General features: G+C 55.2%; 1 protein-coding gene across 1 annotated transcript in view; it reads left to right on the top strand.

The window, feature by feature from the left end:
* cplane1 (ciliogenesis and planar polarity effector 1) overlaps positions 1 to 19,909 on the top strand; it is a 147,686-nt gene that overhangs the window by 93,857 nt on the left and 33,920 nt on the right. The window contains exons 30-39 of the mRNA XM_055630462.1: positions 1,328 to 1,680; positions 5,400 to 5,559; positions 7,373 to 7,618; positions 8,735 to 8,935; positions 9,507 to 9,629; positions 13,432 to 13,607; positions 14,510 to 14,630; positions 15,022 to 15,079; positions 17,587 to 17,751; positions 19,798 to 19,875. Of these exons, the coding sequence (XP_055486437.1) occupies positions 1,328 to 1,680; positions 5,400 to 5,559; positions 7,373 to 7,618; positions 8,735 to 8,935; positions 9,507 to 9,629; positions 13,432 to 13,607; positions 14,510 to 14,630; positions 15,022 to 15,079; positions 17,587 to 17,751; positions 19,798 to 19,875 (1,681 nt within the window). The remainder of the gene's footprint in view (positions 1 to 1,327; positions 1,681 to 5,399; positions 5,560 to 7,372; positions 7,619 to 8,734; positions 8,936 to 9,506; positions 9,630 to 13,431; positions 13,608 to 14,509; positions 14,631 to 15,021; positions 15,080 to 17,586; positions 17,752 to 19,797; positions 19,876 to 19,909) is intronic.

Below are 19,909 nucleotides of genomic sequence, written 5' to 3'. Positions count from 1 at the left end.
GAGTTCTGGAGTAACTCAGGCAGCATCTCTGGAGGGAAGGGATGGGCGATCCGTAACGTCTTCTCTTAGATGAGGTGGTGTTTTGTACAGGGACCGTTCTAGGGTGACACCAGAGTGGACAAAGACAGTGGCCAGGCCAGGCCACTCTCTGCTGATGCTCCCAGAACTCATCACCTCTCATGCATTACGATCACTCCACTCTTTTAAACCTTTATTCCAACAGCAGCATTTCTTACACCATCCTGTATCTGTACACTGTGGACGGCTTGATTGTAGTCATGCATAATCTTTTTGGATAGCGCACATCACTGTGCCACGATACACATGATAACAATAAGGCTGTGGAGGTCATCAATAGATATATTTAAGGCAGGGATAGATAGATTCTTGATTAGTGCGGGTGTCAGGGATTATGGGGAGAAGGCAGGAGAATGGGGTTGGGAGGGAGAGATAGATCAGCCATGATTGACTCATTTGGCCGAATGGCCTAATTCTGCTCCTATCACGTATGAACATAAATGAAACTAAACCATGTGGATCAATAGCGAGAGCTGCTGGAAACGGGGAGGTGGAGCCAGCGGGCAGTGTTTGGCCCTTCACCTTCCCAATCGTGAGCTACGGGAGAGGTTGGACTTTTCTCCTTGGACTGCAGGAGGCTGAGGGGTGATCTTATAGAGGTGTATAAAATCATGAGAGGTACAGGGCAGCACAGTGGTAGAGCTGCTGTCTCACAGCACCAGAGACCTGCGTTCGTTCCTAACAACGGGTGCTATCTGTACGGATTTTGTACGTTCTCCCTATGACCTGCGTAGGTTTTCTCCGGGTGGTCTGGTTTCCTCCCACATTCCAAAGACATACAGGTTTGTATGCTAATTGGCTTGGGCTAATTGTAAATTGTCCCTCGTGTGTGTAGCAGATAGTGTAAGTGTGTGGGGATCGTGGTTGGCATGGACTCGGTGGGCTGAAGGGCCTGTTTCTGCAATGTATCTCTAAACTAAACTAAACTAATAGATAGAGTGAATGCACAGTCTTTTACCCAGAGCAAGGGACTCAAGAACCAAAGGACAGAGGTTTAAGATGAGAGGGGCAAGATTCTAATAGGAACCTGAGGAGCAACTTTTCACAGAGTGTGGTGGGTGTATGGAACGACTTCCAAAGTAGGTGGTTGAGGCAAGGACTGTAACAACTTTTAAAATATGCTGGCGTGGGCAAATGGGACTATCTTGATGGGGCATGTTGGTGGGCATGGAGGAGTTGGGCCGAAGGGCCTGTTTATGTGCCATGTGTCTGTGTAACTTTATGTTGTTTCACCAATCTCTGATTTCAGGAGGATTCTGACTCGGATATGGAGCACTTCCTGGATGACTCCCTGACTATGGACCCTGGGGGATGTGGGGACGGATCAATCAGCACTGATCCCGGGGAGCTGGTGGATGACCCTGATGGCACAGATGGCTGGGAGAGTACGGAAAATGCCACAGAGAAGGTGGTAAAACCCAGAGAGAGGACGGAAAATCCCAGAGAGAGGACGGATAACCCCAGAGAGAGGACGGATAATCCCAGAGAGAGGACGGATAATCCCAGAGAGAGGACGGATAATTCCGGGGATGGCTGGGAGAGTGTGGATGAGCCCGTAACCATTGAGCCATCACAGCGACTGTGTGGGCAGCAGAGAGAGAGGTGTGTACCTGATGGAAGATCGTGAGAGACCAGGAGGGAGGTTTTGGGGGGTGGGGGGAACAGGGCTCTGTGCTCAGTCTGCGGTGTGTGTGTGTACGTGGGTCTGTGTCTGGGTGTGGTGTGCATGTGTGTGTGTCTGGGTGTGTGTACTGGGTCTGTGTCTGGGTGTGTATGTGTGTCTGTGTCTGGGTGTGTGCATGTGTGTCTGTGTCTAGGTGTGTGTACGTGGGTCTGTATCCGGGTGTGTGTACGTGGGTCTGTGTCTGGGTGTGTGTACATGGGTCTGTGTCTGGTGTGGGTGTGTATGTGGGTCTGTGTCTGGGTGTGTGTATGTGAGTCTGTGTCTGGGTGTGTGTACGTGGGTGTGCTGGGTGTGTGTACGTGGGTCTGTGTCTGGGTGTGTGTGTATGTGGGTCTGTGTCTGGGTGTGTGTACGTGGGTGTGCTGGGTGTGTGTACGTGGGTCTGTGTCTGGGTGTGTGTATGTGGGTCTGTGTCTGGGTGTGTGTATATGGGTCTGTGTCTGGGTGTGTGTGTGGTGTGGGTCTGTGTCTGGGTGTGTGTACGTGGGTCTGTGTCTGTGGTGTGTGTGTGTGTGTGTGTGTGTACGTGGGTCTGTGTCTGGGTGTGTGTACGTGGGTCTGTGTCTGGGTGTTGTGGGGTGTGTGTGTGTGTGTGTGGGTCTGTGTGGGCGTGTACGTGTGTCTGGGTGCTGCACGTGTGTGTATGAGTGTCTGTCTGGGTGTGTACGTGTGTCTGTGTCTGGGTGTTGTGTGGTGTGTGTGTGTACGTGTATCTGTGTCTGGGTGTTGTGTGGTGCGTGTGTGTACATGGGTCTGTGTCTTGGTGTGTGTACGTGGGTCTGTGTCTGGGTGTGTGTGTACGTGGGTCTGTGTCTGGGTGTTGTGTGTGTGTATGTGGGTCTGTGTCTGGGTGTGTGTACATGTGTCTGTCTGGTGTTGTTGTGTGTGTGTGTGTGTGCGTACGTGGGTCTGTGTCTGGGTGTGTGTGGTGTGTCTGTGTCTGGGTGTTGTGTGGTGCGTGTGTGTACATGGGTCTGTGTCTTTGTGTGTGTACGTGGGTCTGTGTCTGGGTGTGTGTGCGTGTGTCTGGGTGTTGTGTGGTGTGTGTGCGTACGTGGGTCTGTGTCTGGGTGTGTGTGTGTGTCTGTGTGTTGTGGGGTGTGTGTGCGTACGTGGATCTGTGTCTGGGTGTGTACGTGTGTCTGTGTCTCTGGGTGCTGCACGCTGTGTGTGTGTATGTGGGTGTGTGTCTGGTGTGTGTGTGTGTGTGTCTGTGACTGTGTGTGTGTGTGTGTGTGTGTGTCTGGGTGTGTGTACGTGTGTCTGTGTCTGGGTGTTGTGTGGTGTGTGTGCGTACGTGGGTCTGTGTCTGGGTGTGTACGTGTGTCTGTGTCTGGGTGTTGTGTGGTGTGTGTGCGTACGTGGGTCTGTGTCTGGGTGTGTACGTGTGTCTGTGTCTCTGGGTGCTGCACGCTGTGTGTATGTATGTGGGTCTGTGTCTGGGTGTGTGTACGTGTGTGAGTGTGTGTGTGTACGTGTGTCTGTGGGTGTGTGTACGTGTGTCTGTGTCTGGGTGAATGTACGTGTGTCTGTGTGTGATGTGTGTGGTGTGTTCTCTGCTGCTCACCAGAGCTGAAGAGAAGCTGTTGCGCTGATCTTGGTGCCAGCCTCGCGGAGGCTGCCCTTCTCTGTCACCCCCTGCTGCCTCCCCCTGCCCGCCCTCTACCCAGCCCCCTGACCCCTGCATGCCCCTGCCCGCCCCTACTTGCCGCCTGACCCCTACATGCCCCCTGATGACCCAGCACCGTCCAGCGCTTAGCCGCGTCTGTTGCTATGGTGCTGCTGATCAAACAGCCCAGCCCCTGAGGGCCTGCAGAGGGGAGGGTGAGGGTGAGCGAGCCTTGCACAGCAACCTGGTGTGTGGGGTGGTGTGGGTGGTGTGGGTGGGGGTGTGTGGTGTGGGGTGGTGGGTGTGTGTGTGGTGTGGGGGTGTGTGTGTGTGGTGGGGTGTGGGGCTGTGGGTGTGGTGGTGTGTGGTGTGTGTGGTGTGTGTGGTGTGGGTGGGGGTGTGTGTGTGTGGGTGGGTGTGGGGTGGTGTGGGGGTGGGGGTGTGGGGCTGTGGTGTGTGGGGCTGTGGGTGTGGTGTGGTGTGGGCTGTGGGTGTGGGGCTGTGAGTGGGGGTGTGTGGTGTGGGGGTGTGTGGGTGGGGGTGTGTGTGTGGGGCAGGGGGTGTGGGTGTGAGGCTGTGTGTGTGTGGGCTGTGGGTGTGGGGCTGTGGTGTGTGGGGCTATGGTGTGGGTGTGAGGCTGTGGGGGTGTGGGGCTGTGGGTGGTGGGGCGTGGGTGGGGTTGTGGGGCTGTGGGTGTGGGGTGCTGTGGGTGTGGGGTGTGGGTGTGGGGCTGTGGGAATGGGGCTGTGGGAGTGAGGCTGTGGGTGTGGGGCTGTGGGGTGTGGGGGTGTGGATGTGGGGCTGTGGGTGGGGGTGTGTGGGTGTGGGGCTGTGGGTTTGGGGCTGTGGGTGGGGGTGTGTGGGGCTGGTGGTGTGTGGGGGTGGGGATGTGGGTGCTGTGGGTGGGGGTGTGGGGGCTGTGGGTTTGGGGCTGTGGGGTGTGGGGTGTGGGGGTGTGTGTGTGGGGTGTGGGTGTGTGGGGTGTGGGTGGGGGTGTGGGGTGTGGGTGTGGGGGTGTGGGTGTGTGTGTGGGTTTGGGGGCTGTGGGTGGGGGGGTGGGGCTGTGGGTGTGGGGCTGTGTGATGTGGGGGTGTGGAGCTGTGGGTGGGGGTGGGGCTGTGGGGTGTGGGTGTGTGGGGCTGTGTGGTGGGGGGTGGGGCTGTGGGTGAGGGGTGTGTGGGGCTGTGGGTGGGGCTGTGGGTGTGTGGGGCTGTGTGTGTGTGGGGGGGTCTGTGCATGTCTGTGTTGGGGTGGATGTCTGTGTGTGTTTCTGTGTGTGTGCGATTGTAGATGTGGGTGTGTGTGTCAGGGTGTATATCTGCACGAATCTGCTTGTGTGTGATTATGTATGTGTGTCTGCAAGTAGGTGTGTCTATGAGCGTCTGTGTGTGCGTGGGTGCCTTTGAGTGTATATGTCTGTGTGTGTGTGTCAGGGCACCTGTGTGTGTGTGTGTGTGTGTGTGTGTGTGTGTGTGTGTGTGTGTGTGTGTGTGTGTGTGTGTGTGTGTGTGTGTGTGTGTGTGTGTGTGTGTGTGTGTGTGTGTGTGTGTGTGTCGGTCTGTCTGTGTGTGTGTCGGGGCATGTGTGTGTGTGTGTGTGTGTTACGGCGTGTGTGTGTCAGGGCATGTGTGTGTATGTGTGTGTCGGGGCATGTGTGTGTGTGTGTGTTCGACGGTGTGTGTGTGTCAGGGTGTGTGTGTGTGCGTGCATGTCAGGGCATGTGTGTCAGGGTGTGTGTGTGCTTCTGGGCGTGTGTGAGTGTGTCATTCTTCCTGTGACCATGTAGGTTTCCTCTGGGTGAATTACTTTCCCCCCCACAAGCCAAAGATGTGCGGTTTTGCAAGTTAAATGGCTCTCTGTAAATTGCCCCTTGTGTGTAGGGAGTGGATGAGCAAGTGGGATAATGTCGAGCTAGTGTTAACGGGTTAATATGGTCGGCGTGGACTGGGAGGGCTGAAGGGCCTGTTGCCGTGTTATATCTACACCAGGCTGCACTGTGAGCTGATGGGGTGTCCATTCCTCCCACAGCCCTGGCCCGGGGCAGGCAGCCTCCAGCAGTCCATCCGTGCCTCCACCCGGCCTGATGCCCACGGTTGCCCCTCAGAGCCTGCCCGCTGCCCGCCAGACCACCCTCACCTCAGACACCGACACACACCTGCTCCACCATGAGGTCTTCAAGCTCCTGCAGGTAATGGCACCGTCAGTACTCACTCACCCCCTCCCCCCTCCCCCCCCCCCTCTCTCTCTCTACCTTAGTCTTCTCTTTCTCTCCCTCTCTCTTTTTCTCTCTCTCCTCTCTTTCTCTCATGTTTTCCCTCTCATACAGCATGGAAACAAGCCCTTCAGCCCAACTTGCCCAGGCTGGCCAGCATGTCCCAGCTGCACTAGTTCCATCTGTCCACGTTTGGTCCATATCCCTCCAAACCTGTCCTATCCATGTATTTAAGAAGGAACTGCAGATGCTGGAGAATCGAAGGTACACAAAAAAGCTGGAGAAACTCAGCGGGTGCAGCAGCATCTGTGGAGCGAAGGAAATAGGCAACGTTTCGGGCCAAAACCCTTCTTCAGTCTGAAGAAGGGTTTCGGCCCGAAACGTTGCCTATTTCCTTCGCTCCATAGATGCTGCTGCACCCGCTGAGTTTCTCCAGCTTTTTTGTGTACCTACTATCCATGTATCTGTCTGACCGTTTCCTAAACGTTGGAATAGTCCCAGCCTCAACTACCTCCTCTGGCAGCTTTCACCCACTACCCTCTGTGTGCAAATGTTACCCCTCAGATTCCTATTAAATCTTTTCCCCTTCACCTTAAACCCATGTCCTCTGGTTCTCGATTCACCTACTCTGGACAGGAGACTCTGTGCCTCTACCCGATCTATTCCTCTCATGGTTTTATATACCTCTATAAGATCACCCCTCATCCTCCGGAGCTCCAAGTAATAGAGTCACAGCCAATATCTTTCCTATAACATAGAAACATAGAAAATAGGTGCAGGAGTAGGCCATTCGGCCCTTCGAGCCTGCACCACCATTCAATATGATCATGGCTAATCATCCAACTCAGTATCTATCAAACTTCCCCCTCTTCATCTCCTACCTCTCACTCCCTTCTCTCCTCCCTCCCCCCCCCCCCCCCTCCCTCCCCCGCCCACACCCTCCCCCCCCCCCTCCCCCCCCCCCTCCCCTCCCGCCGCCCCTCCCACCTCCCCCCCTCCCCCCGCCCCCTCCTTCCTCCCTCCATCCCTCACCCCCACCCTCCCCCCTCTCCCCTCAACCTCCCTCCTCCTTCTCTCCTCTCCTCCCTCTCCACCACCTTCTCTCTCCTTCCCCCTCTCCCTCCCTCCCCTTCCCCCCTCTCTCTCCCCTTCCCCCTCTCTCTCCCCTCCCCCTCTCCCTCCCCTATCTCCCCTCCCCTTCCCCCTCTCTCTCCCCCTCTCCATCTCCCCCTCTCCTTCCCCTCCTCTTTCTCTCCATCTCTTTCTCCCCTCTTCCTCTCCTTCCCTTTCTTCCCTCCCCTTTCCCCTACCTCTCCCCCTCCCCCTCTCTCTCCCCCCATTCCCCTCTCCCCCCCTCCCCGTCTCTGCTCCCTGACTCTTCAGTCCCTCACTGTCTGACATGTTTGTTCCCTCCATAGCTGCAGCAGGCCGTCTCTCTCTCTCCCTCTCCCCCCTTCTTACCTCCAGCTCTCTGTTTTCCCTTTGTCCCTTGCTCGCTCCCTCACTCTCCCAGGTGCCTGCGTTCCCGCCACAGTCCAGCAGGCCAGCTCTCTCTCCTCTCCCCCTGTCCGTGCTGCTCTATCTCCCCCTCCCCACCCCTCTCTCGCTCCCCCTCTTCGCAACCCTCTCTCTCTCCTCCCCCTACTCCATAGTCCCGTTGCCCCTCACTGTGTGACATGCTTGAGTTGTCCCCACAGCTCTCCCTCCCCCCCCCGCCACACTCCCCCCCCCCCCCCCCCCCCCGTCCCATTGCCCCTTCCTCTCTCACGTGTCTGTGTTGCCCCCACAGCTCCAGCAGGCGGGTTTCCTGAGCCTGACGCAGGTGCTGGGGCCGTCGTTGATGCCCGCTGCTGCCCCTCAGCAGCCCCAGTCTGTGCCCGGCCAGGCCCCCGTACCCACCCCCCGCACGGACCCCCCTCCTGCCGGGCAGGAGCCTGTGTCTGAAGAACAGGAGCGCGATGCAGTTGCCATGGAGAGCTGTCTGTTGCCCCAGCAGCCCAGCTATCCCCCGGAGTGGCAGGTCACTCAGCCTAGGGTCTGTATGGGTCGCCGCCGTCTGGAGATGTCCTCTCTCCCTCCCCGTCTCCACCACACCTGATCCTTCCTCACTGTCCCCACCACTCACATCATAGAAACATAGAAAATAGGTGCAGGAGTAGGCCATTCGGCCCTTCGAGCTTGCACCGCCATTCAATATGATCATGGCTGATTATCCAACTCAGTATCCTGTACCTGCCTTCTCTCCATACCCCCTGATCCCTTTAGCCACAAGGACCACATCTAACTCCCTCTTAAATATAGCCAATGAACTGGCCTCAACTACCTTCTGTGGCAGAGAATTCCACAGAATCACCACTCTCTGTGTGAAAAATGTTTTTCTCATCTCAGTCCTAAAAGATTTCCCCTTTATTATTAAACTGTGACCCCTTGTTCTGCACTTCCCCAACATTGGGAACAATCTTCCTGCATCTAGTCTGTCCAACCCTTAAGAATTTTGTACGTTTCTATAAGATCCCCCCTCAATCTTCTAAATTCTAGCGAGTACTAGCCGAGTCTATTCAGTCTTTCTTCATATGAAAGTCCTGACATCCCAGGAATCAGTCTGGTGAACCTTCTCTGTACTCCCTCTATGGCAAGAATGTCTTTCCTCAGATTAGGAGACCAACACTGTACGCAATACTCCAAGCGTGGTCTCACCAAGACCTTGTACAACTGCAGTAGAACCTCCCTGCTCCTATACTCAAATCCTTTTGCTATGAATGCTAAAGCCCCTGTCCCACTAGGAAACCCAAGGTTTCCGTGAGGTTCCCGGAGGTTCCGGACACTATCCATGAGTCACCAGGGGTTTTGCTCACTTGCCTGGAAAGCTTCGACCGAAGCGTGAGCTACATCTACTGATCAAAGATCCTACAGGATCTTTGCTGCCGACCCACACACACACACACACACACACACACAAACACATCGCGAAGGTGGGGGCCAGGAACAGCGGAGGTGCGCTCTCTGCCCGATGAAAACCCCGGCCCCCGGCTCTGACCCTTTGCCCCCTGCCCGCACACCTGACCTCTGCCCCCCTGTCTGTGACCTTTGCCCCTGCTCTGTGACCCCTCCCCCTAGGGCCTGTGTGCTGACCTTGTGTTTTTCTCCCCAGGTGCCGGCACGTTTTTCCGATGGACCGGGGGAGACGAGGGTGTGTGCAGCTCACGGGACGTCCCAGCGCCAGCGACCAGGCCCGACCCTCAACTGCTGCACCACCCCGCCAGACAACACCCTCCTGCCTCTTCCTCCCACCCCCAACTCCCTCTCCCCCACCCCGATTCCCACCCCAACCTCCTTCTCCCCGCCCCCCACTCTCACCCCCCCCCCTCCCCGCCCCCGACTCACACCCCCACCCCTACCTCCCCACCTGTCCCCCACTCCCCCCCCCATCTGCACCTCCCCCCCCCACGCCCACCCCCCCACTCCCTCTCCCCACCCCCCAACTCCCACCCCCACCTCCCACTGCTGCGGCTCGAACCCAGAGCCTCCCCCGTTCTCCCTGCTACCCCTAACAGCCCCCACTCTCCCCTCTCAGAAAGCCCACCCCTCGAGAGGCCTGGCCCCCTCTCCCACACACCCACACACCGCAGCCCTTCCCCACCCACACACCTCATTCCTTCCCCACCCACACACCTCAGCCCGACCCCTTCCCCGCCCACCTGAACACTGCTGCTTACCCCCAGACAGCTGGCGAGGCGGGGAGGGGGGTCGAGGGGGGGGAGGGGGGAGGAGCGGGGAGGGGGGTCGGGGCGGGCGAGGGGTCTTCCCATGACCAGCACCAGCACCCGCAGCCCCCCCGCCACTACCACCCCCCGGGATCCAGATTTTCCCACCCCCCTCTCCACCGCTGCCTACCCCTGCTCCGCTTGCCCCACTCCTCCCAGCCCACCCTCCTCCCCCTGGCCCACCCCTCCCAGCCCACTCCCCTCCCCCTGGCCCACCCCTCCCAGCCCACCCTCTTCCCCCTGGGGGAGACCCCCATCATCAGCTTCTGTCACCAGCCGCAGGTACGGGGGAGTGAGGGACGGGGGGAGGGAGGGACAGATGGGATGGGGGAGGGAGGGGCGAGGTTTGGACAGCAGAGGCGAAGGCTAATGTACATCGGGGTCAGAACGGGGAGAGGTGAGCAATGCTACTATGGGTTTTTTTCTTGTCACGTGTACCGAGCTAGAGGGAAAAATCCTTGTGTGTTCTCTGGTGAAATCACCGTGCACACAAACAGGTACAGCAGGTGGTGCAGGAGGAGAGATACCAGACTGTGGGATATAGTGTATACACAGTGTAGTGGAGTTACAGTCACAGACACAGTGCACAAAGTGCAACATAGGTAGAATGTTAACCTTGTGGCACACTTGTTTGACTTAGCATCTCCTTCTTCCCCTTCCCTCCCCTCCCCTCCCCTACCAACCCCCTGTCCCATAAACCCCTCTCCACTCCTAACCCCCCTCACCCGGCCTCCCCTTCATTTCTCCCCCCCCCCCCCCCCCCCCCTCCTTTCCTTTCCTCCCTCCCCTCTCCCTTGCTGTCCACACCCTACCCACCTCTCCCCCTCCTCTCCCATCCCTTCCCTGCCCCTCCCCTCCGTTGCCATAAACCCCTCCACTCCCCCTCCCCTCCCCTCCCCTCCTCTCCTCTCCACTCCCCGCCCTCACCCTATAAACCCTAGGGTTACGGATGTTACTCTTTATACCAAAACTAAATCCATGTACCTGCCTAACTGTTTCTAAAATGTTGGGTTAGTCCCTGCCTCAACTACCTCCTCTGGTAGCGTGTTCCATGTACACACCACCCTTTGTGTGAAGACGTTACCCGTCAGATTCCTATTAATAATTTGCCTATTAAAAATATGTGAAAAATTTGCCGCTCAGGATTTCTTTTAAATCATCCTCCTCTCATCTTGAAACAGTGCCCTCTAGTTCTTAATTGCCCCACTACCCTGGGAAGAAGATGCTATTTAAAGTTACTCCTCAGATTCCTATTACGTTTTTTCCCCTTCACCTTAAACCTATGTCCTCTGGTCCTCAATTTGCCTGATCTGTGCAAGAGAATCTGTACCTCTACCCAATCTATTCCATTCATGATTTTGCACACCTCTATAAGATAACCCCTCATCCTCCTGCAATGCAAGGAATAGAGTCCCAGCCTACTCAACCTCTCCCAATAGCTCACACCCTCTTGTCCCGGCAACATCCTCGTAAATCTTCTCTGTGCGATTTCCAGCTTGACAACATCTTTCCTAAACACATGGTGCCAGAACTGAACACAATACTCCAAATGTGGCCTCACCAACATCTTGTACAATTGCCACACGACCTCCCAACTTCTATACTCAAAAGGGTGGGTCAGCAATAGAGTCACCTGCAGCACCAGAGACCCGGGTTCGATCCGGACCAACGATGCTGTCTGTATGGAATTTGCACGCTCTCTCCATGACCACATGGGTTTTATACGAGATCTTCGGTTTCCTCCTGACACTCCAAAGACGTACATGTTTGCAGGTTAATTGGCTTGGGGTAAATGTAAAATTGTCCCTAAGTGTGAGTAATGAAATGTTAATGTGCAGGGATCGCTGGTCGGTGCGGACTTGGGGAGCCGAAGGGCCTGTTTCCACGCTGTATCTCTAAACTAAACTAATACTCTGACTGATGAAGGCCAATGAGCCAAAAGCCTTTTGACCACTATATCCACCTGTGACTCCACCTTCAAGGAACCATGCAACCTGCACTCCAAGATCCCTCTGCTCTACAACACTACCCAGAGGCCTACCATTTACTGTGTAGGTCCTGCACATGTTAGATGTAAAAATGCAATGCCTCACATTTCTCTGTATTAAATTCCATCAACCATTCCTCCAACCACCTGGCCAATCGATCCAGATCCTGCTGCAATCGTTCACAACCATCTTCACTATCTGCAAAACCACTCACGTTTGTATCATCTGCAAATCACTGATGTAGATGACAAACAGTAACGGGCCCAGCACCGAATCCTGATGCACACCACTAGTCACAGGCCTCCATTCTGAGAAGCAACCTTCCACCATCACCCACTGCTTCCTTCTATGGAGACAATTTTCTATCCATTCAGCTATCACTCCTTGGATCCCATGCGATCTAACCTTCCAGAGCAGCCTGCCATGTGGAACCTTGTTGAATGCTTTCCTGAAGTATCTTCTGCCTGACAGGAGAGAGGAGAAGAGGGTATGACTTGATTGTGCATTAAATATTACCTGATCAGTTTGGATAGCTTACAAAACAAAGCGTTTCATTGCAGCTCGGTACACGTGACAATAATTAACTAAACCTACTTTGTACTGAAGCACAAACAAGCATCAAGAGAGTTTAATTGTCATATCTCCAGAAGCAGAAGAATGAAATTATTACTTGCTACGGCTTAACAGGCCATGAATGCAATGACGCATATATTTTAGTTTTGTTTATTATTGTCACATGTACCGAGGTACAGTGAAAAGCTATTTTATTTGGTGCTATCCACTCAGTGGAAAGTCTATAAATGATTACAATCCAGTCATCCACAGTGTTTTGATAGAGAATGTTTTGTGCAAGATAAAGTCCAGTAAAGTCTGATTAAATCTAGTCCAAGGGTATAATGTGATAGATGGGAGATCAGAACATGGGAAATCAGAGATGCAGATAAATTAATAATCAGCGAAGTAAGGTCTTTAATACAACCCAGGAACAACAACAAATAATCCTCCACCATTTCCACCACCTCCAACGTGACCCCACCACTCGCCACATCTTCCCATCTCCCCCCATGTCTGCCTTCCGCAAAGACCGCTCCCTCCGCAACTGCCTTGTCAATTCTTCCCTTCCCTCCCGTACCACCCCCTCCCCGGGCATTTTCCGTTGCAACCGCAAGAAATGCAACACCTATCCCTTCACCTCCCCCCTCAACTCCATTCAAGGACCCAAGCAGTTGTTCCAGGTGCGACAAAGGTTCACCTGTATTTCCTCCAACCTCATCTACGGCATCCGCTGCACAAGATGTCAGCTGATTTACATCGGTGAGACTAAGCGAAGGTTGGGCGATCGTTTCTCCGAACATCGCCACTCAGTCCGCAATAACCTACCTGAACTCCCGGTGGCTCTGCACTTCAACTCCCCCCCACCCAATCCGACCTCTCTGTCCTGGGTCTCCTCCATTGCCAGAGTGAGCAACACCGGAAATTGGAGGAACAGCACCTCATATTCCGCCTGGGTTGCTTGCGTCCGGATGGCATGAACATTGAATTCTCCCAATTTTGCTAGCCCTTGCTGTCTCCTCCCCTTCCTTAACCCTCGAGCTGTCTCCTCCCATCCCCCCGCCCTCGGGCTCCTCCTCCTCCCTTTTTCCTTCCTTCTCCCCCCCACCCCCCATCAGTCTGAAGAAGGGTTTCGGCCCGAAACGTCACCTATTTCCTTCGCTCCATAGATGCTGCTGCACCCACTGAGTTTCTCCAGCATTTTTGTGTACCCAGGAAGATCATAGTTGCTGAGGTTAGGATAGCTTACAAGAGCCTGATGGTCGCTGGGAAGAAGATGCTCCTGGGCCTGGAGGTCACAGTTCTCAGGCTCCTGTACCTTCTTCCCAATGGTAGCGGCGACATGAGAGGATGGCCAGGGTGGTGTGGGTCTCTGATGATGCTGGCTGCCTTTTTTAGGCAGTGCCTGCCTCCTGTAGATCGCTTCGATGGTGGGGAGGTCAGTACTGTGTCTGCTTGCTGCTGCAGCAGTGAGATGGCAGCGTGGCTGGGGTGGTGATGGTCTCTGACTGGTGATACTGACTGTCCCCCTGCCTGGTCTACAGACTCAGCTACTGCATCCTCTGAGGTTCATTCCGGCGGGGGACGTCATTGGCTTTGAGCGGAGCGGGCTGCACAGGGCCCAGCGTTCCCCAGGGCAGCTGCAGGCCCGGGCCCTCCGTCTCCTCACCATGAAGCTGCCGGCCTTCCAGCCCGCAACACAGCGCGATGGCAAGAAGAGGTGGGAGACAGGGCGGGATGGCTGGTTGCCGTTCATTCTGGGGCACGTGACCCGGTGACCCTATTAAGTTGGGGAGAGGGTGGGGGGAGAGGAGTTGGGGAGGGAGCGGGGTGGGGTAGCAGGCTGGATGGGGGAGTGCGGGATGGGTGGGTGAGGGGACCAGGCTGGGTGTGGGGTGGGTGGGTGAGGGGGGCAAGCTAGGTGGGGGGATGGGTGGGTGGGGGGCAGGCTAGGTGGGGGTGGGTGGAGGGGTGAGGGGCTAGGTAGGGGGATGGGTGGGTGGGTGAGGGGGGCAGGCTAGGTGGGGGGGGTGGGTGAGGGGGCAGGCTAGGTGGGGGGGGATGGGTGGGTGAGGGGACCAGGCTGGGTGGGGGGGGTGGGTGGGTGAGGGGGCAGGCTAGGTGGGAGGGGGGGCATGAGGGGGCCAGGCTAGGTTCGGGGTGTGGGGTGGGTGGATGAGGGGGACAGGCTGGGTGGGGGGGGGGGGGGGGGGGGGGGGGGGGTGTCGGGCAGCTGGGTGGCCAGGAATGGGGTTACTAGTGGGAGTCTAGGACCAGAGGGCAGAGTCTCAGAATAAAAGGATGTCCCTTTAGGAGGGAGATGAGGAGGAGTTTCTGCAGTCAGAGGGTGGTGAATCTGTTGAATTATTACCGCAAGGGCTGTGTAGGCCATCAATGGATATTATTAAGGCAGAGATAGATTGTCAATTAGTACGGGTGTCAGGGTTATGGAAGCAGGCAGGAGAATGGGATTGAAAGGAATAGATAGATCCGGCTTGATTAAATGGCGGAATAGACTTGATGGGCCGAGTGGCCTAATTCTGCTATCATGAACAGAGGTCCTCCAGGATGGGGAGGGGCAGGACGGTGAGGGTGGTTATTCCTGGCCTTTTATTTCCCCAGGGTGAGGCGACGTGAGAGCAGGAGGGTGGAGATGGTGTGTAAACGGGAGACGGAGCTGCCCACGACAGAGGCTGAGACCCCCACTACCCCCCAACCCCCCGATCCCAGGCCACACAGCAGCGTGAGTGTGAGGGAGGGTGGGAGGGGGTTGGAAGGAGGGGGCAATGTGGGGGGATGCCTGTGCTGAAGGTGTCTTTACTGGGCTGGGTTGGGGCAAGGGGGAAGGGGTGGGTGTTAGGGACAGGGGGCAAGGGGCTATTTGGGCTGATAGATGGGGAGGGGTGTCTGGGATGGGGTATTTGGGCCATAGTGAGGGCTGGGTGTGGGCCGGGGCGGGAATGTTTGTTTCGGGGGGGGGGGGGGGGTGTATGACGCAGGAGTCGGGTACGAGGCAATGGGGACGGGGGTATTTCGGACAGAGGGTGTCTGGGTCTGGGGGGGGCGGAGGGCTAGGGCCGGGAGGGGGAGGTATTTCTTTTGGGTGGTGTGTGATGGGGGTGTGTGTGATGCAGGAGTCGGGGGATATGGTACTGTTGACCGACCCAGCAGAGGGAGGTGTGGACCCCACTGGTGAGTACAGGGAGCCCTGGGGGAGGGGGCTCACTGCGTCCGTCCCCACCCTGGGGTTACCATCCCTGCACCACCCAGGGGACAACCCCATTCCCCACACCCGCTGAGCACAGTCCCCACCCCACATCCCTCGCCTTTGGGCACTATTCCCCACCTAAACATAGAAACATAGAAAGTAGGTGCAGGAATAGGTCATTCGGCCCTTCGAGCCTGCACCGCCATTCAATATGATCATGGCTGATCATCCAACTCGGTATCTTGTACCTGCCTTCTCTCCATACCCCCTGATCCCTTTAGCCACAAGGGCCACATCTAACTCCGTCATAAATATAGCCAATGAACTGGCCTCAACTACCTTTTGTGGCAGAGAATTCCACAGATTCACCATTCTCTGTGTAAAAAATGATTTTCTCGTCTCGGTCCTAAAATACTTCCCCCTTATCCTTAAACTGTGACCCTTGTTCTGGACTTCCCCAACGCCGGGAACAATCTTCCTGCATCTAGCCTGTCCAACCCCTTAAGAATTTTGGAAGTTTCTATAAGATCCCCCCTCAATCTTCTAAATTCTAGCGAATGCAAGCCGAATGTATCCAATCTTTCTTCATATGAAAGTCCTGCCATCCCAGGAATCAGTCTGGTGAACCTTCTCTGTACTCCCGCAATGGCAAGAATGTTTCCTCAGATTAGGAAACGAAAACTGTTTGCAATACTCCAGGTGTGGTCTCACCAAGACCCTGTACAACTACAATAGAACCTTCCTGCTCTCATACTCAAATCCTTTTGCTATGAATGCTAACATAGTCTACTTTCCTGTTTTTGCCACCAAAGTGGATAACCTCACATTTATCCACATTATACTGTATCTGCCATGCATTTGCCCACTCACCCAATCTATCCAAATCACCTTGCAGCCTCCTAGCATCATCACAGCTAACACTGCCCCCCAGCTTCGCAAACTTGGAGATGTTGCATTCAATTCCATCATCCAGATCATTAATATATATTGTAACTAGCTGGGGTCCCAGCACTGAGCCTTGGGGTACCCCACTAGTCACTGCCTGCCATTCTGAAAAGGACTCCTACTCTTTGCTTCCTGTCTGCCAGCCAATTCTCTATTCACATCAATACTGAACCGCCAATACCATGTGCTTTAAGTTTGTATACTAATATCTTATGTGGGACCTTGGCGAAAGCCTTCTGAAAGTCCAGATATAACACATCCACTGGTTCTCCCTTATCCACTCTACTAGTTACATCCTCGAAAACTTCTATAAGATTCGTCAGATGATTTACCTTTCATAAACCCATGCTGACTACTTCCTTACGTACTCTGGGATGTAACTTATCTGGCCCTGGGGATTTATCGGCCTTTAATCCATTCAATTTACCTAACACCACTTCCCGGCTAATCTGGATTTCACTCAGTTCCTCCATCTCATTTGACCCCCAATTCCCTGCTATTTCCGGCAGATTATTTATGTCTTCCTTAGTGAAGACCGAACCAAAGTAGTTATTCAATTGGTCTGCCATGTCCTTGTTCCCCATGATCATTTTGCCTGTTTCTGACTGCAAGGGACCTACATTTGTTTTTCTCTTCACATATCTATAAAAATTTTGCAGTCAGTTTTTATGTTCCCTGCCAGTTTTCTTTCATAATCTATTTTCCCTTTCCTAATAAAGCCCTTTGTCCTCCTCTGCTGGACTCTGAATTTCTCCCAGTCCCCTGGTAGGCTGTTTTTTTGGCTAATTTGTATGCTTCATCTTTTGTTTTGATACTATCCCTGATTTCCCATGTCATCCACGGATGCACTACCTTCCCTGATTTATTCTTTTGCCAAACTGGGATGAACAATTGTTGTAGTTCATTCATGCAGTCTTTAAATACCTTCCATTGCATATCCACCGTCAACCCTTTAAGAATCAATTGCCGGTCTATCTTGCCCAATTCACGTCTCATACCCTCAATGTTACCTTTCTTTAAGTTCAGGACCCTTGTTTCTGAATTAACAATTAAAGGTACAGAAGTGTGAAAACGCACACCTCCAGATTCAGAGACAGTTTCTTCCCAGCTGTTATCAGGCAACTGAACCATCCTACCACAACTGGAGAACGGTCCTGAACTACTGTCTACCTCATTGGTGACCCTCAGACTATCCTTGATCGGACTTTACTGGCTTTACCTTGCACTAAATGTTATTCCCTTATAATGTATCTGTACACTGTGAATGGTTCAATTGTAATCCTGTATTGTCTTTCCGCTGACTGGTTAGCAGGCAACAAAAGCTTTTCACTGTACCTCAGTACACGTGCCAATAAACGAAACTGAACAGGCCCCCCGCCTCGTCCCCACCCTCACCCCCACCCCTGCGGTACACATTCCTCACCCCACCCCTGCTGTACAGTTACTTTGCAATGTGTGTCAGCCATTGCCCCCCCCCCCCCCCCCCCCCCCCTCACTGCGTACCCCTAGGGTCTGGGCAGACCACAGTGTTGCTTTGATCCTCCAGGTCCTAGTGCCCCCATCTTGTCGGCATGGGCTGCAGGGAGCTTTGCTGCTGCCACTGCTGCGGAGCTGCACTGTTTGGCCGCCACCAGAAAGAATGCGGCGGAGAGGAGGGACGCGAGCACCAACACCGAGCGCATTCCCCAGGGACAGAAACAGAGACCCGCAGGTAATGCACCTCTACCCCCGCCATCTAACCCCGCTTCTCCCCCCACCCTCTCCCCTACCCCACCAACTCTCCCCCCACACTCTCACCAACTCTCCCCCATCCAACTCTACCCCACACTCTCACCAACTATTCCCCCTCACCCCACCAACTCTCCCCACACCCTCACCAACTCTCCCCCACACTCTCACCAAACTATTCCCCCTCACCCTCACCACCAACTCTCCCCCCACACTCTCACCAACTCTCCCCCACACTCTCACCAACTCTCCCCCACACTCTCACCAACTATTCCCCCACACTCTCACCAACTCCCCCACACTCTCACCAACTATTCCCCCTCACCCTCACCAACTCTCCCCCCACACTCTCCCCCAACTCTCCCCCACACTCTCACCCAACTCCCCCACACTCTCACCAACTATTCCCCCACACTCTCACCACTCTACCCCCCACTCTCACCAACTATTCCCCCTCACCCTCACCAACTCTCCCCCCCACACTCTCACCAACTCTCCCCCACACTCTCACCAACTCTCCCCCACACTCTCACCAACTATTCCCCCACACTCTCACCAACTATTCCCCCTCACCCTCACCCAACTCTCCCTCACCCTCACCAACTCTCTCCCACACACCCTCACCACTCTCCCCCACCACCAACTCTCCCCCCACTCTCACCAACTCTCACCCCCACACTCTCACCAACTCTCTCCCCTCACCCTCACCAACTCTCCCCTCACTCTCACCAACTCTCCCCCCACACTCTCACCAACTCTCCCCCACACTCTCCCACCACACACAACTCTCCCCCACACTCTCACCAACTATTCCCCACACCCCCACCAACTCTCCCCCACACTCTCCTCTCCCCAAACTCTCCCCCACACTCTCTCCCACTCTCCCCCCACTCTCTCACCAACTCTCCCCCACACTCTCACCACCAACTCTCCCCCACACTCTCCACAAACTATTCCCCCACACTCTCCCCAACTCTCCCCCACACTCTCACCAACTATTCCCCCACACTCTCACCAACTCTCCCCCCACACTCTCACCAACTCTCCCCCACACTCTCACCAACTCTCCCCCACACTCTCACCAACTATTCCCCCACACACCCTCACCAACTCTCTCCCCCCACACTCTGCCCCACACTCTCACCAACACTCTCACCAACTCTCCCCCACACTCTCACCCACTCTCCCCCCACACTCTGCCCCACACTCTCACCAACTCTCCCCCACACTCTCAACAACTCTCCCCCACACTCTCACCAACTATTCCCCCACACACTCTCACCAACTCTCCCCCCACACTCTCACCAACTCTCCCCCCACACTCTCCCTCCACACTCTGCCCCATCCCCCCGCCCTCTCCCCAACTCGCCCCCCCGTCTGCCCACCCTCTCACACCCTCCGCCCCTTGCCCTCTGTCCCCAGAGCCACCACCCAGAGGTACTGCACCTCTCCGCGGAGAGAGAGTGGGCAATGGGTGCGCATCCATTAGCATGTTTTGTTGCAGTTGTACAAGACGCTGGTGAGGCCACATTTGTAGTATTGTGTTCAGCTCAGTCACCCTGCAATGGTAAGGATTCCATGGCGCTGGGAAGTGCAGGCAGCATCCGCAGAGAGAATGGACAGCTGACGTTTTGAGTTGAGACCATTATTCATACTGAAGTTGGGTCCTGGCCCGAAACATCATCTGTCCATTCCCTCCACAAATGCTGCTGTTACGAGGATGTTACCGGGACTCGAGGGCCTGAGCTATAGGGAGAGGTTAGGCAGGCTAGGACTCCTTGGAGCATAGCAGGATGAAGGCTGATCTTTAGAGGTGTATAACATCATGTGGGGAATAGACGACATGCCCACAACCCAGGTAACATGGAAGGTAACAAGGAAGGAACTGCAGATGATGGTTTACATCGAAGAAAGACACAAAATGCTGGAGTAACTCAGCGGAACAGGCAGCATCACTGGATAGGAGGAATGGGTGATGTTTTGGGTGTGAGTGTCTTCACTCCTTCTCCTGATCGCCTCCCCCCCACAGAGCCGAGATGTTACCGGGACGCCGGGACGGTGACCAACCCCGACACTGAGGAGCAGCCAGTGACAGCAGGAACTGCAGGTCTGGCCCTTCACCATCCACTCCGCTCTGCTCC

The sequence above is a fragment of the Leucoraja erinacea genome, chromosome 3 (assembly GCF_028641065.1).
Source record: "Leucoraja erinacea ecotype New England chromosome 3, Leri_hhj_1, whole genome shotgun sequence".
Classification (NCBI taxonomy): Eukaryota; Metazoa; Chordata; class Chondrichthyes; order Rajiformes; family Rajidae; genus Leucoraja; species Leucoraja erinaceus.
The sequence above is the reverse complement of the archived record's forward strand: the minus strand, read 5'-3'. Positions and strand labels throughout refer to the sequence as shown.